This window comes from Melospiza melodia, chromosome 5 (assembly GCF_035770615.1).
Source record: "Melospiza melodia melodia isolate bMelMel2 chromosome 5, bMelMel2.pri, whole genome shotgun sequence".
Lineage (NCBI taxonomy): Eukaryota > Metazoa > Chordata > Aves > Passeriformes > Passerellidae > Melospiza > Melospiza melodia.
This window is the reverse complement of record NC_086198.1, coordinates 25,350,682-25,366,540: the sequence shown is the minus strand read 5'-3', so window position 1 is coordinate 25,366,540 and position 15,859 is coordinate 25,350,682. Positions and strand designations below refer to the sequence as shown.

The window sequence follows — 15,859 nt, the reverse complement described above, 5'->3', positions numbered from 1 at the left end:
CTACACAAAGGCTTTATCTAGAGCCCAGTATTTTACTCAGCAGGCTGCAGTGAAGTGGCTACCAAACAGCCCAGACCTTCCAGAAGCAGCAGATATTCCGAATTACGGCTCAGGCTGAGGTGCTTTCCAGCACACGGACGTCAGCACAGGGCTGTCTCACTGAACAATCTTCCAGATTATTTATTATCTGGTCACATGAACCTTGGCATATGAGATAATCTGACTGACTAATATTTCCAGTGATTATGGGCCAAATTAGCTAAGAATACACAGAGCCACATGCTTGCTGCGTGCAGTCATGTCAATTTACACCAGCCAAGTTTGTCTCTAAAGATGATTTATTGTTTTTGTGCTGCTAGCTGGGTATTTCTATTAAAAAAAAAAAAAAATTCTCTCTTTGCAAGAAAGTGCCTGAAAAAGTGTCAGACACCAAAAAGAGCTTTTTCTCTCTCTGCCAAAGATGAGAGTGGAAGTAAAGAGTATGTGATTCATTAGCAGAGAGAAGGCGTGCAGACTTCAACATGCACACCTATTTCTGAGCAAATCTGACAAGATTGGTACATCCCCATGCCCTGTGACCTTTCATTAAGGGGAGCTGAGTAAGGTTATTGTTCACCTCAGCAGCTGAACAGCAGAACCTGTCAGGAAGCCTCTGTCACAACACTTTTCTACCAGGGAAATAGAATTTTTCTGGATGTGTAAATTTGTGTTGACTTCAAATGTTAAAAATTGAATAAAAATTTATAAAAAAATCTGCTTCTGGCCCATGCTGGAAAATCATTTTTTTGTGTTACATTCATTACTTTTTATTTCTCATCTGTATCGAACTTTCATTATTTCTGCATTATTTTATGACATATCGATCATGATAGTGCAAAATAATACAACACATGGCTCTCATGTCATTGAAAATAATCCAATAGGAAATAATATGCAAATAAATGCACTATTAAGTTGTAAAATAAATTGAACTTGAAATATTTATTGTGTCATAACAGATTGAAATATTTCAAAACTAATTTGTAATGTAATCTTTCCCAAATTCTACCTCATCAAAAATTCAGGACTCATTTTTTTCCACTGTCATTTTCAAAGAAAACAACATTTGGGATATGCACTTAAAACCAAAATTGTTGACAAAAATAAAGTAATATAAACCACAAATAATAAAATAAACTTTTAAAAAATTATAATATTTTATTAGAAATAAATATGGTACTGCTTTGTTGAACAAAGTATAAATAATCAAGAATAATAAGCACTAGTTTTGGCCCATACTTCTCAGGAATAAAGTGAGGCATAGGATGGTGTTTATGTTTTTTGTTGGGATTTTGATTGCCAGTTCTAGCACAGATAAAGCATATGGCTGAGATGTAGAACCTCTGAATTTGTCTTCCCTTTTCTATCAAATAGCAGTATAGATTTTTGTTTGCTTTTTTATATCTACACAAAATGCTAAAACCAAAAATCAAGAAGTCACCCAAGAAACTCAACCAATATTTGGCACAAGACGGTCACAATCTATTTGGGGAACTGCATGAAGTAAAAAAAAAAAAAAAAGTCAAAAGATCAACCAATTGAAAAGAAAAATCACAGAAGAATATAATTTGGGAAAAAAAGTGAGGAGGGGTAATAAAGCAGGTCCATGGAGGGGAGTTGGAAGCTGAGAAGCAGCAGAAAGGAATGGGAAGTGAGGGTGGTATATGAGAACAGCCAGGCAGCATCAGGTCTGTTAGAAATCCAAGTACTTTTCATTGTTCAATACCAAGTGCTTGCTGTGCTTCTGGTAGAGGTCCTCTGATTGCCACAATTTGTTTTTTTGAAGCACAAGAAATGTAGCTGCTAAGGAAGAAAAGCTCACATTTTAAGGACTTTTTAAAATCCAAAATTGCTTAAACACAGGCAGATACAAAAATAGCAATAACATGAACTGCTGGGTATTTACAGACCCATGACTGCATGGCTCGGGTGCTTTGTGAAGAATCACACACTGGATTTCAGAAAGGACCTGAAGCATGTTCTGATGGAGCAATAAATCATTTGCAGGAGTATTTTAATGCTGATAATGCCTGTAAGAGATGCCATTATGCACCTAACTTTCCATCATGGGCTGTGCTGTTAACTGTTAGACCAATAAAACACCTACTGCTCCCTAAGGTCTTGTCTTGCTCCACTACCTTTATAATTTGCAATAATCTCTGAATTATCTCTGATGCAATAAGGCAAATGTGTGGCTGGGGTAAAATGTCATAACTTTGGTGGGAAAGAGGACATTTCCACACTGGCTCGGAATCTGTCTCCACAAATGCAGTTTTGGCAATGTTCACTGTTCTGGTGGCATAGCTGGCTTTTCTGCTGGCCAGAATGCTCAGAAGGACTTGGAGCATCACCAGTGTCTCACAAATTCACTCTTGTTTTTGCTCAACTTTGAATGCAACTTTAATTTTTTTTAATATTTATTATATTTGCTTCTTTATTTCTTCCCCCAGGCTTAGACTTTTTTATCTAAAATAAGAGATGTATAAAATCTGTCATTTAAAGGCACTTCTAAGCTTTGATTGGAATCAGCTGAAGCATTAGTCATCTGTTGCAGCTTCTGTAATTCTTTAAATTATCCCTTTGCAAATGCTAAATGCCCTAGTTACCAGCTTCTCCCCTCCCCAGTCTCTCTCTTGTAGAAAAATCAAAGGCCATTTCTCCAGGTATTCCATTTAAAAAGCCATCTCACAGCAAGCAAAAAGTAATATGAATAGTTGCCTCTTTTCATCTGAAGCCATCCATAGCTATATTGACACTAAAATTATGTGAATTTCTAGCAGAGCAGGAAGAAATAAGTGTCATGCATTGCTACAACAGAATTTGAATATGTTTACCTACTTCACCAAGTATAAGTAATAACTGAGGAGGAAAATACTACTACCATCACTTCCAGCACTGTGGGCTGGGCATAAGAATCACAGCTTACAGGCAAGAAAAGACACATATTTTATAAATGTACTTTTTCTCAGTGTCCCCCAGCAGGGGCCAGATCCCCATTGTGCTGGATGCTGTGAAAATGTTCAGTGAAAGACACAAGCCACCATGAAATCCTCCTTCCAAAAGGAAGCTAAAAAAAGAGGTTTTCCACAGCAATAAGCCCACATCCTGCTGGTTTGTGTCTGTGTCCCTTCAGCCATTTTGCTGTGGGAATTGCTGCTATGTGGGACTCAGCATCCATGTCTCACTATGGAAGCCCCTACTTGGACACAGCTGGTTATTCAGCCCCTTTTGACATCTCTGGCATCAGAGGTGGCACACCATTGATGTGAGATTGCTTTAATGAGAAAAATTATTATAAAAATCCTCAACATGAAATGAGACCGCTGTGGATGGTCACAGGTTCTGCTCGCTCTGCACAGAGAAGAATATACAGTCCTCTGAAGTGAAATATTAGAAGTGAAAGATTTAAGGGGAAAATACTTAAAATGGCCATGAAGGTATTAATCTCTTTCCTGGGAAAGGACTTCTTTCCTTTACTTCCCTAGAATGAGGCTAATGGGAAGAAGCTGACATTGGAGGCAATGTTCTGGTGCTGCAGAGAGCTCCTTCGCAGGGTTTCATTGCCTGCTTTAATGACTGCACTCACTCACCTAAAATGAATGTGGTATGTCTAACCTCCAAGCCATGATGTGAGGAGTTATTTTTATTTGCTAGAGCTGACTGTGCAAAAGAGATGACTGTTCTCCTCGGCTGCTCCCTTTCTGTGACAGGGCAGCAACCCACAGGCAAGAGTTAGAGATTTCTGATACCAGAGACAGCATTTCTGCATGCAAATGGCTTTGCCGATATGCCAGTGGAAATTCATTGCACTGTTAAGCCATAGCATGCAGGTACAAGCACACTGCTGCTTCAGGTGCTTTCCAAACAAACAAACAAATCAAAACAAAACAGAAACAAACAAAAACTTATAACTCCTTCAGAGAAAAACAGGCCTTTCAGAGCAATCAGAATAAGCCCTAATTCACCTTTGGCAAAAGATGCAGTGATATACACACCATAATATTTAACTGCAAGAAGTGGTGAGTTTGTGCAAGTGGCTGGGTTGATGCATAGACTTGTGTGCAAGGGCATTTTAATTCCCTAAAAATAACAATATTCCCATGACATTCATCGCAGGCATTGCACAGCAAACAATGCCTACAGCTCACAAACATACAGCTAGAAGTTCCTCCAGTGTGCACTGTGAGCCATAAATGTTCAATTATCACTGACTGGGTTTTACAAAGAGATTCCAGTGGGAGAAGGCACTGGGTGGAGGATGGAGAGCTGGCTTCAGGAGCAGTAGGAAAGTAGCCTTCATTATTTTTGCAACACATCAAGGAAAGACGCTCCTCCTGCACACCTGAAGAAGCAAGATCTCTTCTGCAGGCCTTGGGAAGTGTTCTGAAAAGGGTGGGGGTCACTGCACAGCAGCCAACACCTGAGTTTGCACCTCTGTTTACAGCTTAACTTGCAAAATCGTGCAGCACAAAACTACTGAGCTCTGAGGCTTTTGATGGGAAAAAGCTTTCTCTGCTGGTTTCTCCAGAGGTGATTTATTCTGTAAAAACTGTACTGTGTAACATTTCCTGCCCTAAAAGCAACTCATGCAAAGTTAATTACATTGCACTATGTTTGTGGGAAAATACATTTTACTACAAGTTAATTTGAAGAAAAAAATATTATACAATGAATGCTATAAAAGAAACAGTTATGAGTTGCTTTAACAGCGTTTGTAAATCAAATCACTGCACATCAATAATTTTAAAACCAACCTACATCAGATTTTTGGAACAATGTATGAGGGAAACAGTTTTTGAGTAGCCGTGTATTTTTCATAAGTTGTGGGTGGCAAAAAAAATGTGGGTTATTTGTTAAAAAGTACAAAAAGGAATTGCTTTCTTTCATTTATAAGACTTGATGATTTTTGCGTGTTCTGCTGTTTTCTGTGGCTTTTTGGGAGCAACACAGAAGCCAAAATCCTTAGACATTTTGTGATGTTTTTTAATGAAAAATATTTCTTTCAAGAAATCATTAATTACATGCTTTCCTCTTTACACAGAGATAGGAATTTCATCCATACAAATTAATAAACTGTGAGGAAAAAAGGGACTTTTGATTATCCAGGCTCACCTGCTTTTTTACACTGACCAAAGAAGAGATTTATTCCTTGCTAAATACTTCTTTCACTCATTGAGCAAGAAACATGTATGTTTCATGTTTCAGCTACAGAATATCTTCACACAAATGCAGTATTGCTGTGCATGGTAAAGAGCTGAATGTTGGCCCACAAGACACTCAACTCTTGCTTACCGTCCCTTGACTGTCAAAATATGGGCCAAATTTCTTGGCTAAATTTTTCTAATTGTGGCTTTCAGGCACCAGCTCTTGTGAGGCCTTTGCCTTTGGCTGCTTGGGTAAGAGCCTTTCTGCTCAGAAACATCCTCTCCTGGATCTGCCTCTCTGGGGAGTGGGGAAAAAAGAAGGAAAACCCAGGATGGTGTCCTGCAAAGTGGCCCTGACACCTGAAGTCTTGTCCTGCCATGGGCAGCGTGTGGAGCAGCAAGCTGACTGTACACCTCCTCAAAACTTCAGTGCCTTGTCCCAAGACACCTCCTCTAGGCATTTATACACTGCTTTTAAGGACAGTTGTAGCCTAAGTTTAAATAACTTTCCCTACTTGGAGACTTCCCCTAGTTTGGGGACATTTTGTAGGATAACTGGGGAAATAAAAAAACCTGAAGCTGGTTTGTGATTCCTCCCCATCCTCCAAAATCAGAAGCCTCTCCTCCATGGCACATCACCTCAGAATTAATTTCAAAAGCAAATCTGGGGGAAAGGATCTCACACTGCTATTATTTCTCTTCTAAATTCTTTAAGTAACTCACAGGAAAAGCTCATGTGCATCAAGCTACTTGCATAATGTCATAGCCATAGCAGAGAAAGTCCCCAGAGCAGGTTGACAATATTAAATAAAAGAAATTGTACTCCTATAAAGAATTTCATGTTCACAGCTGGCATGTACAAAATAAGCTGCCACTGTTGCTGACTCATGTGAATTTAAGTTTTGCAAGATTAGGTCATTTTCCTCCAAACCCAGCTCCTGCAGGAGATGACTATGTGACCAAAATCTCTGGGATTTCTCTCTTCTTCTGCTTCTTTCATTATTTTTTCTGTCTTTCCTGTTGTGGAAAAGCCTGCAATATGATGTGAGTGTGTTTTAAAGGCTTAAAAAACAAATACGTATTTATTCTGTTCCTTGAAGTTAAGGACAACCAAGAACTTATAATAACCATTTAATATATGTGAGTGATTCTTCAAAAAAATAAAAGATAGGAAAGAGAACAAAAGGAAATAATGCTATTTTTCCTTTTTAAATGGATAATTAATTCAGAGAATTAATTGTGCCAGATTCAAAACTTTTGGATTGATGCCAAATGATTTCTCAAAATGAAACAGCCAGACTCACCTTTTATAAATTCCTGATACTGCATTGAGGACAGGAAAATATTTCTTGCTAAATGCCAGAAGTAGTTAAATGTACCATAATTTTGCAGACTTTACAGAGCTCCCATTAATCTGAATGGGATTCACAGGCACATGCAAGGATCTCAGAGAAACTCAACCTCTTGGAAGCAGCTCCTGGTGTTTAATCACAGAGCCTTAAGCATTGAGTCACTCTGCCTGAGTTTCTGTTGGGTGGAGAAAGAAGGGATTCTTCTCTCTGCCATTATAATAAAATTTTCCCCTTCAGATTTATTAATCTGAGAATATTACAAATGCATTTGCTAAATTATAATATTTTGAACGACTAGCAATATGCAATAAGAGTCTAAATACATGCATTTTAAAATCTATGGTTCCTATTCTCTCCTCTTCTGGCAAGCAGTAATTACATGCAAACCCAAGAAATTAAGTTAATCATAACCATCTCACAAACAGGAAACGGGCATTAGAAGTGTCCTGTTGGGCCTGTACCAGTTATATTTAATTAAACAGAAAATGATGCATAATCCAGTACACCAGTGTCTTGTTTGCTCTAACAACCAACTGAAATTAAGTTCACCAATACTAACAAGTGTTCATGGAAGCAAGGAACTCAACTTCTGAAACTTCAGGGTTGGCTTAGAGATTATCACAGCAAATAAAGTGACTTAAACAGCCAGGTGAATGAGCATTCAGAAACCAAATTCCTTAGGCAGTCTTGGAAATCTCAGCCTTGTACTGTACCTGTACCAATTCCTTGATACTGTGCCAAAAATATTTTTTTAGAAACCCATACTTCTGGGTTTTTAAAAATTGAACATATATTTCTGTTTCTGAGCAGAGACTTGCAGCTGTTATTGCTACCCTGTGTGTATTTTACCTCTGAATAAAGAGTACTTAGCAATTACCACTCATGTCTCTCTTTTCACCACTACAGGGGCAGAGTCCATGGTTTGGAGCAGGTGTAGAAAATCTTCAGGGTCAGAAAAACTCAGAATAAAGATTAAAACACAGGTCTGGCATCATCCCAGCAGCATGGAAGGATTCCTGAAACGTGGCTCTCTGCCTAATGCTGTTTCTGTACTACACGTATTTTAATGGCATTATAGGAAAGCCCAAGATAAGAAACAGATTTGTCTTTCTTTTGATCAAAACCCAATTCTAAATGTATGTAGATAAACTAACAACTGTGTAAATATCATTCAATAAAGTAATGTGAACGCTACCATCAGAATTGTAATTAATAGTAATCTTATTTTTTTGACCATTTTGTGCATGTTTCCTCTTTGGCTAGGTTAGAAAAAATAGCAAAAATTATTTTGCCCCATTAAGAATTAAGAAATGAGACATTTACCTTTAACTAGGGACACAAATTGCAAAATCACCCTTTAAATTACCAAGAACACTGGAAATCTGGTAGTATTCTACCCTGCATATTTCAAAGGCATGAAATTGAACATTTGAAGCAAACTTATCTACCTGTTCCAGCTGTTGCCAATGAGGATAAGGGAATTTTTTTTCTAGAGAAACAGTAAGTCAGAAAACACCACTAATTTACTGAAAACCCCATAGGCTAAATAGATTGGGATTCCCATTTTCAAGGCATGAAAGAGACCAACTCTTTCACTGAGGGACAATGACTCATGAAAACTGTGATGAAAATATTTATGAAGCGTTTTTAGCTGTTTTTTATGAGTTCATGAACTTCCATTCTACCCAGTCTTCTCATCCTATTTATGTAATTTGGCTGTAGTTTATATTTTACTCACATATTAAAACAAACAAACAAACCAAACAGAAATTCAAAACACCTCTTTTAGCGGTCTTTTAGCTAAGACTGTTTTGTTTTAAATGAAAATTTGTTTAAATTTCCAGGTCCAGCCAGTCTAATAAGCAGGGCAGAGCTGAGTACATTTAGGTACCAGCAAGCACTCATAGCATTGCAGAGATGGTAGGCTTTACAAATGCATTAAAAATGAGTATCCATTCTGAAACAAATGTTTAAGTGTCGTGCTCTGAAATAGACACTGTGATCTAAGTGTCAAGAGTCAGCCCAGGGACGGAACTTCGAGCCCACAGAGCTGCCAAGAGGTCTAAAACAAACCAGTGCAGGATTATTTGTAAAAATCCTGGGGAAGAGCAGCCCAGGGTTATGACTCACAAGGAATTCTTGGTGACTCCCAGAGAAAGGAATGAAAGTACTTCCACTACAGAGCAGGACCACAGCACGCCGAAAGCAGAGCGGCACCATGCGAGCCAGGCGCAGCCCCAGCGCGCTGGGATAACGCACTCACCTTGTCCACAATGCAGATCTGCTTCTTGCTCTGCACATCAACAATCTCTACCTCAAAGTAGGTGATTTTCGAATGCTTGAGCGCCGGCGATGGTTTGATTTGGCCAGCAGAGAGCACCAGCTGGGACAGGTTGAGGAAGGAGCGAGAGTCATTGTGAGCCATGGGCAGAGCTGCTCCGTGGGCCGCGGGGTCCCGGCTCTGCCTCTGCAGCATGCTGAGCCCCGGCAGCAGCGATCCTCATATCAGCAGGGGACAGTTCCAGGGGGAAATGTGTCCTCCCTGCTGCAGTTAAATACAGCCACGGAGCGGCCAGACACAAAAGGTCAAGTGGCATTCCATCTGAAGTGTGCTGGCTTATTTAGCAGGAGTGAAAACAATGGCTCTGTAAGCCATGCCTATATTTAATCTGCTAGCGTGATGTCCTGTGTTGGTGCTGCTGCTGCTTTCTTATTTTCTTTTTTTTTTTTTTTTTTTTTTTCCATTTTATTTAAACCAGCGTTTGAAACAAGACATCCTGAAATTCCCTATTAGCAGATATCAGTTCCAGAGCCCCAGAGGAGCAACCAGAAATGAGTGTAGTAAATCCCACTGTTACCTACAGAGACAGATGTTTAAAATGTCCATGCACACACACATGTATAGGTATAAATGTCACTTGTTCTAGAATAATCATCATCAGATGCCATCTATTCTAGAAATATCTACTAACAAAATAGCATGAGCAAAATCATGCTCATCAGCACAATTTAGGGGATACTTGCAAATATCTGCTTGGCTTTAGCAGATATGGATTTTCTGGTACTTAATACCTTTCCCTGGCTTTCCTTACAGTTCTGCCAGGGAAAATCAACTGAAGAAATGGAAATTATAACCTTAAAGGCATTCATTCAGGGCTTGGATCATTTCACTACTTTCTTATTCTTTCCTGACAAGTTTTACAATACAAGTCTGCAACAAAACAAAAGCAGCTTTAATGGTAAGAATAAAGACTACATAAAACAACAATTTTTCTCTGAAGCAGCTTCCCCAAGCCTTGTTTAAACTTCATTTCTCCATGTATGGCTTTTTAATAGGATTTAACAGAACTAGCAGCACTTTTCCATCCTGAAATTCTCCCTAAATTTCCCTGGGCTGCCTAGGATTACAGTGTTAGAAGGGCACCATGAGTTTCTGCAGACAGCTGTTTCCACAGAGTAAATTCTGAATACATTTCTCCATGGTAAAATCCAGGGAAAACTACAATCACTATTACAAAAATCATATGGGTTTGCTACACTGAGGAAATTAATTAAGTGAGAAAAAGCTTCCACAAAGTAAAAGTGACCACACAATTAATCCCCACTCTGGGGATGCAGGGTGGAAACAGAACAGGTCTCTTTTCTCTAATTCTGCTATAACTTAGAGAAAATGTAGTGGTTCTTTAGCCATAGTTCTGACTAAAGGAGCTAACTCCAACTCATAGCTAAGATGCTTTATGCCCACATGACATAACAAATTTTGAAGCAGCCTAGACTGAGAGAAAAGCCCCCACTGCTTATTGATGCAGACATGCAGCCTTGGAATGCCCTCCCTGGATTTGTTAATGGAAAGCACAGACTGGGGGAATGCAGGTGTGCAACAATATTGATCCCCTACTACAAAAAAAAAAAAAAAAAAAAAGCAAAACAGGATTAAATTTTAACTATACTGAAATCAGCTAGTGTCTTGGCATTGGTGCAGAACAAGCCAGTGCCTACAGGAAAAAAGCAGTTAGACTTGATTATATCATATGAAAGAAATTCACCTGTCTCTGAGGTTAAAGGAAAGGAGTTCAAGCAGCCATCACCTTGGTGGTGTCAATACAGCAAGCAGAAATTTTGGTATAAGCTAGTCACAACAGGGAGAATGGCAAATTATTGTCTTACTGTAAGGGTCTTGCTAAAAACAGCCACCTAAACACCACAGAACACACAGGTCCTAAAATCCAAGTGTGAGATACACTTATTTGTATGTGCTACTCTAAAGAAACTGTACAAACTGCTGTACAAGGGATGAGACAAACTGATACAACATCCCCTTTTAGCTGTAAGATTTATATAAATAAGTGAGCTGTAATAGCATATATTAATAAATTTCTAAATTTATTTCAATTCAAAACCCATAAAGAATAATATTGATCATCAAGGCTAATTTCTGTGTATATAAAGGAACTGGTGTTACAGTCATTACTGCAAGTATATTTATAACACTTAAAATTATAACATCTGAGCTGCTGCTGCTGCTGCTGTTGAGAAAAAAAGCTTTTGATTTACTGCAGACATTTAAATGATCAGAATTTTATTACTGACCAATGAATGCCTGAATATCTGAATCAGTTCCAGGAAAATGCTTACAAAAATATACTCCTATTTTTTGCAATCCAAGTTAATCATTTGCAATTTTAATATTTTGATGAACAACCATCTTTACAGACCCAAACACTTTGGTGACATTAATTGGAAGAGCTTCCCTAAAGGTGGCTGGCTCTTTTCCTCCCTCTATTGTATTATGGATTTAGGATCAGACTGCAGCAAATGCAATGCTTGCATATAAGGTAAATGAGAGCTACTCTACCAAAAATAATCAGGGATAGAGTTACCAGTGATAACCCAAGCTCAAAAAGGGAGATGAATAAAAGCTGTGATGGTTTTGCCATTATTGTAACAAGTGCTACACTTTCTTGAAATGGCACCAATGGGTTTGGATGTTCCAGCTCAGTGTGAAGCCATCCAGCCCATTCTGTGTGGAAGGGAAACATTAATTACTGGACAGAATGCACATCTTTCCTTTCAATGCCTTTATTGTGGCTCATCTCAGCCCTCAGCACTGGAGATGGGCAGTCCCAGCACATAAGTGATCAGCCCTGTGGTGAGATTTATTGATCCTCATTACACACTACAAGGTACTGTCCCCAGGGCTGTGGCAGGGCTGGCAGCCAGCAGCCACCCAGCCCCTGACCTCAGCTTCATTCTGGGACTCTGAGAGGAGTCAAAGAGCACTCAGCAAGAATTAAATCATCTCTGACAGCTTCAACTCACACTGAGGTTCAGGCCATATAAGGGGCTGATATTTTGGAGGGCCCACAAGAATGGGCATCACTCTTCTCCAAGTGTGGCTCTGCCTTCTCTCCTCCCTTGGCACTCAGCTCACATGAGCTGTTCTGGAGACAGGCAGGCACTTTGTTTAGCCTTCCTTCCAAAATGCACTTTTTTGAGGAGGAAGAGAATGCCTGCCCCCAAATCACACAGCCTGGTTAATACAACTGATGATATTTTCAGAAAAAAGTTACACCTCTAAAGGATTTTTTGCACCCTTCTGATCAATATCTGGAAACAAGCATCAGCCTGTGCTGGTCATGACAAAATAGGCAACAAACCACTGGTCAGGGGCTAAGACTTAACATTCAGTTTCTGCTTTTGACATTGATTTCCTGTGAGGTGTTGGGGGAGCTGCTGTTTTCCTACTTTTCCCTCCCTATTCCACATGGCATCCCTGTGTGAGGCTCTCTTGCACTCTGCATTTTGGAGACAGCCTGGCACAAAGGGATTTCAAAAGATCCCAGCTGGGGCCTTAAGGCGCTTCTGAAGTTCCTCTTCATCTCTGGTGATGTTTTGAGCTCCTCCTTCCCCAGTGAATTGGCCATCTCCTTTCAGCCTGCAGAATGTCAGCTGCTAAGTCAGCAGCAGAGGGTCACCTCTGTCAGCCCAGATGCTTGTCAGCAGCCCCTCACATGGCACCTTTTTATCCCACACATTTGGAATGCTTGGCAGGACCGGGGTTATTCCTTTCCCACAGACAGACACACAGCTCCAGAGCCCAGAGTATGTGGGGTTCAGAACCACAGGTCATGGAATCTAAAACAAAGCAGATTGCCAAGGACACACTTACCTCAGTGTGCCATTTTTGGAGATTGTGCCCTTTGTCTTGCTGGGGAGGGAGATCTGCACCTGTGTGTTCACATGGCCCTTGGGCTCACACCTTTCCCAGCAGCTGTGCAGCCCTTACACCTGGAATTGTGCTTGATCTAACCCCACTGTTAACATCTCCCTGTCAGATTTCATGTTCTAAGGGCCAGGCAGGGGTGTGGAGCTGCTCTTCCAGTGCATTTTTATTGAGCTGTCCAAGAAAGGATTTAAGAACCTGATCTAATTTGCTTATTTGGAAGAACGCTGACAATAATTTGTGTGTCTGGCTTCTGGCTTCATCTGGCAGAGAGCTTAGGAGTAGATTTACCAGATTACTTGGGGGGCTACTGCATTTAAATTTTTGGTTTGATTCTGCTACTCATAGCAATTAAACAACAACTAGAATGTATTTCTGAAGCATTGCAGAAATACAATTTAGGCATGAGCCTGCCTGATAGGGGAAAAAAATACCAACAAAAACTACTGTACATGAACCTCTGGCATTTATTTGCCTGCACACTCCTACCTCAGAAGTCATAGAATCAATTTAAAACATTCTATCTACATGCTTGCACACAAAAATGCCACTTAGATGCAGCTCCACAGGATTCCTACTAAAACAACTCAGGTAATTTCATTTTCTTTCTTGAAGCTAAGTCTCTTAATTAAGTAGTGGACAAGAGAAAGCACAGAAGGAGTGTGTCCTGACTAACACTAAACAATCCTAAAGCTATTTTAAATAATGCTGAAGTCAGGACTAAACCCCACCAGCCAAGGGCCAGGGTAAAAGTGATATACACCCATGTTCCTCCTCTCCAGCTGCACTGGCAGGGCTCCTCAGCACAGATGACAACCTTGCTGACCCTGTGAGCTGTGCAATGGAAACATTACATGGCCACAAGCCACAAGCCTCAGGCCACATCCTTCAGAGGCTGTGAGAAGGGAGAGTCAAAGGAGCAGCCCTGGGATCTCCAGTGCCCACCTTGTCCCTGCAGGAGCTTTTACCACTGACCAGACCAATGATGTTTTGTCAGCTGTTTAAAATCTCACTGTAGTAGCCTGGTTTTATCCTCCTGGCTTTGAAAACTGAAAATATTGACTTTAAAATTTGGTGTGGGTGGTGCCAATTAGAAGCAAATTCACAGCACAAATCAAATCCAAAGGCAGTGTTTGTTTTAATCCCCACAGACATCCACAAGAGACACAAGGGAAATAAGCAAAGTTGAAATACAGGATAGTAATTCTATCTGCTAGCAGAACACAGTGAAACCTCCACCCCCAGCCCCTGTAGCACACAAACACACACCTACTTCTCTACCAAAATAAGTACAGCCTGACACAGAACTCAAGTCTGATGATGGGCAGGATATATCAACAGGCAGCTGCAGGACTGTAGTAAGGAAGAAGCCCCAGAAGAAGCTCCTGGTGATGAAGAGACCCAAATGAATATTCAAAAGTGACCAGCCTTTTAAGGTCACTGACAATAAATAGCATATTCACAGCTGTGAAGTTCCAACTCTTGTTTACATGAAAAGAGTGGAAATTGGGCTATTCCATTATTTGAGGCATGAGGTCTTCTCCTCTATGCATCTGGAAATACATGGCTATGTGAAAAGTCTTTTTTTAAAACTTAGATATTTTGTCATACTCTTTCACTCAGGTAAATGTGTAGCCAGCCCTTTTAAACACACAGGAACATCTGAAAACTTGACTTCAAAAAGCCTAAGGAAAAAGATTTTTTTCCTTAATTTCAAAAGAGAGTCTATGATTTCTAGGCTAGTCTTGGCATTTTGCAGGAAGACAGGGAGACCAGCACACTCCATATTTAAGTCCTTGCACAGCCAATATGCTTTGTACCCCATTGCTTCTTTGAGGCAAAGATTAGAAAGCATCATTAGAAATCAGACAAAAAAAGTCATCCAAACTTGTCCAAGAACTATTTTTAAGAAAAACTGCACTGACCTTTACCTGCAGAATTTCCCCTACAGCATTACACTCATCCTTTAGCATGTCCTCAAGCTGCTTTTGCCTCGCAGTGGCAATAAGTGCTTTCATACATTTGCCTTAATGTAGTGTGACTCCCCTCACTGCATCATCAATTCTGCCTAATAAAATGGCACCTCAATTAACAGAGGTTAGAAACTGGCTTGCAAATGTCTGCCTTCATTTCAGCTCTCCACAACAGGCTTTGTGCACCTGAGGAAAGCCACTGGGTTGAGCTCCCTGCCACTCTTTGCCCAGCAGCAAAGCTGTCAAACATCTGGGTGGGTGAGACTCCTCAAAGCATGGGCAGACAGCAAGTTTCCACAGATTTCATTGTGGCTTTGTGACACTGTGTCACTTCACAGAGTAAAGAGAAAGGGCTGAGCAGATTAATGGAGGACAGGTGCTGATACCCTGCACTTTGCAGCAGTGAAGCTTACTCCATGCCCTCACTTAATTTCAGCTGAGAACAGGTATTACTGACAGCATTTTTTAAAATCCCCTCTGAGAACACACCCTGATGAGATAATGGATTGTAATTTCACAGGATAAGATCAAGTAACCACATTATTGGAAGCTGATCAGCCGCTAAGTAAGGATAATGAAAAGGAATACAGTAAGGCAAAGCCATTTTTCACAAATGGCAGCAGTACAGAACTGACAAATCCATGTTCTCACAGCTGAGATTAGGTGCATCTTTCATTTGGGCAAAGTTATTACATGCAAGATGAAGTTGGAGTCACTTGGAGTAGTTTCAGGAGAAAAAAATGTTGTTCAAATATGCATTTTTCAGTGACACTGAAGCAGTCAAAAACATTTACTCATTTGGATGAAAAGATTTTGAGGTTCAGAACAATCTGATCTCTTCAATAATTTCTGACCAGTAGGAGGGAAGAACAGCCTTGATTAGAACACCTACAGATTCCTAAAGAAGCAATTTTGACATTAACATATTCAAAAGCTCTTGTTTGCTAATGTAGAATGTATAAAATCCTGAAAGCTCAGTAACTGCCACAAAATATAATCACACTCTTTCAGACAGTTCTATCCAGAGATATGTTTAAAAGTTTATAATGACAAAAAGAAACCTAACTCCAATTTACAATCTTTCTTTATTGTCTGAAGTTCTTGGGGTGATTGGTCTTTCATTGCTTT

At 39.9% G+C, this 15,859-nt stretch overlaps 1 protein-coding gene across 2 annotated transcripts in view; it reads right to left on the bottom strand.

The window, feature by feature from the left end:
• The window catches only part of TECRL (trans-2,3-enoyl-CoA reductase like), a 58,775-nt gene extending 49,686 nt beyond the window's left edge, over positions 1 to 9,089 (bottom strand). The window contains exon 1 of one of the 2 annotated variants that reach the window (XM_063156640.1): positions 8,799 to 9,089. In XM_063156640.1, coding sequence (XP_063012710.1) covers positions 8,799 to 9,011 — 213 coding nt within the window. In that variant the 5' untranslated portion in view covers positions 9,012 to 9,089. The remainder of the gene's footprint in view (positions 1 to 8,798) is intronic. The other variant, XM_063156639.1, reaches the window with a different exon arrangement.
• Positions 9,090 to 15,859: the final 6,770 nt, after the last annotated feature.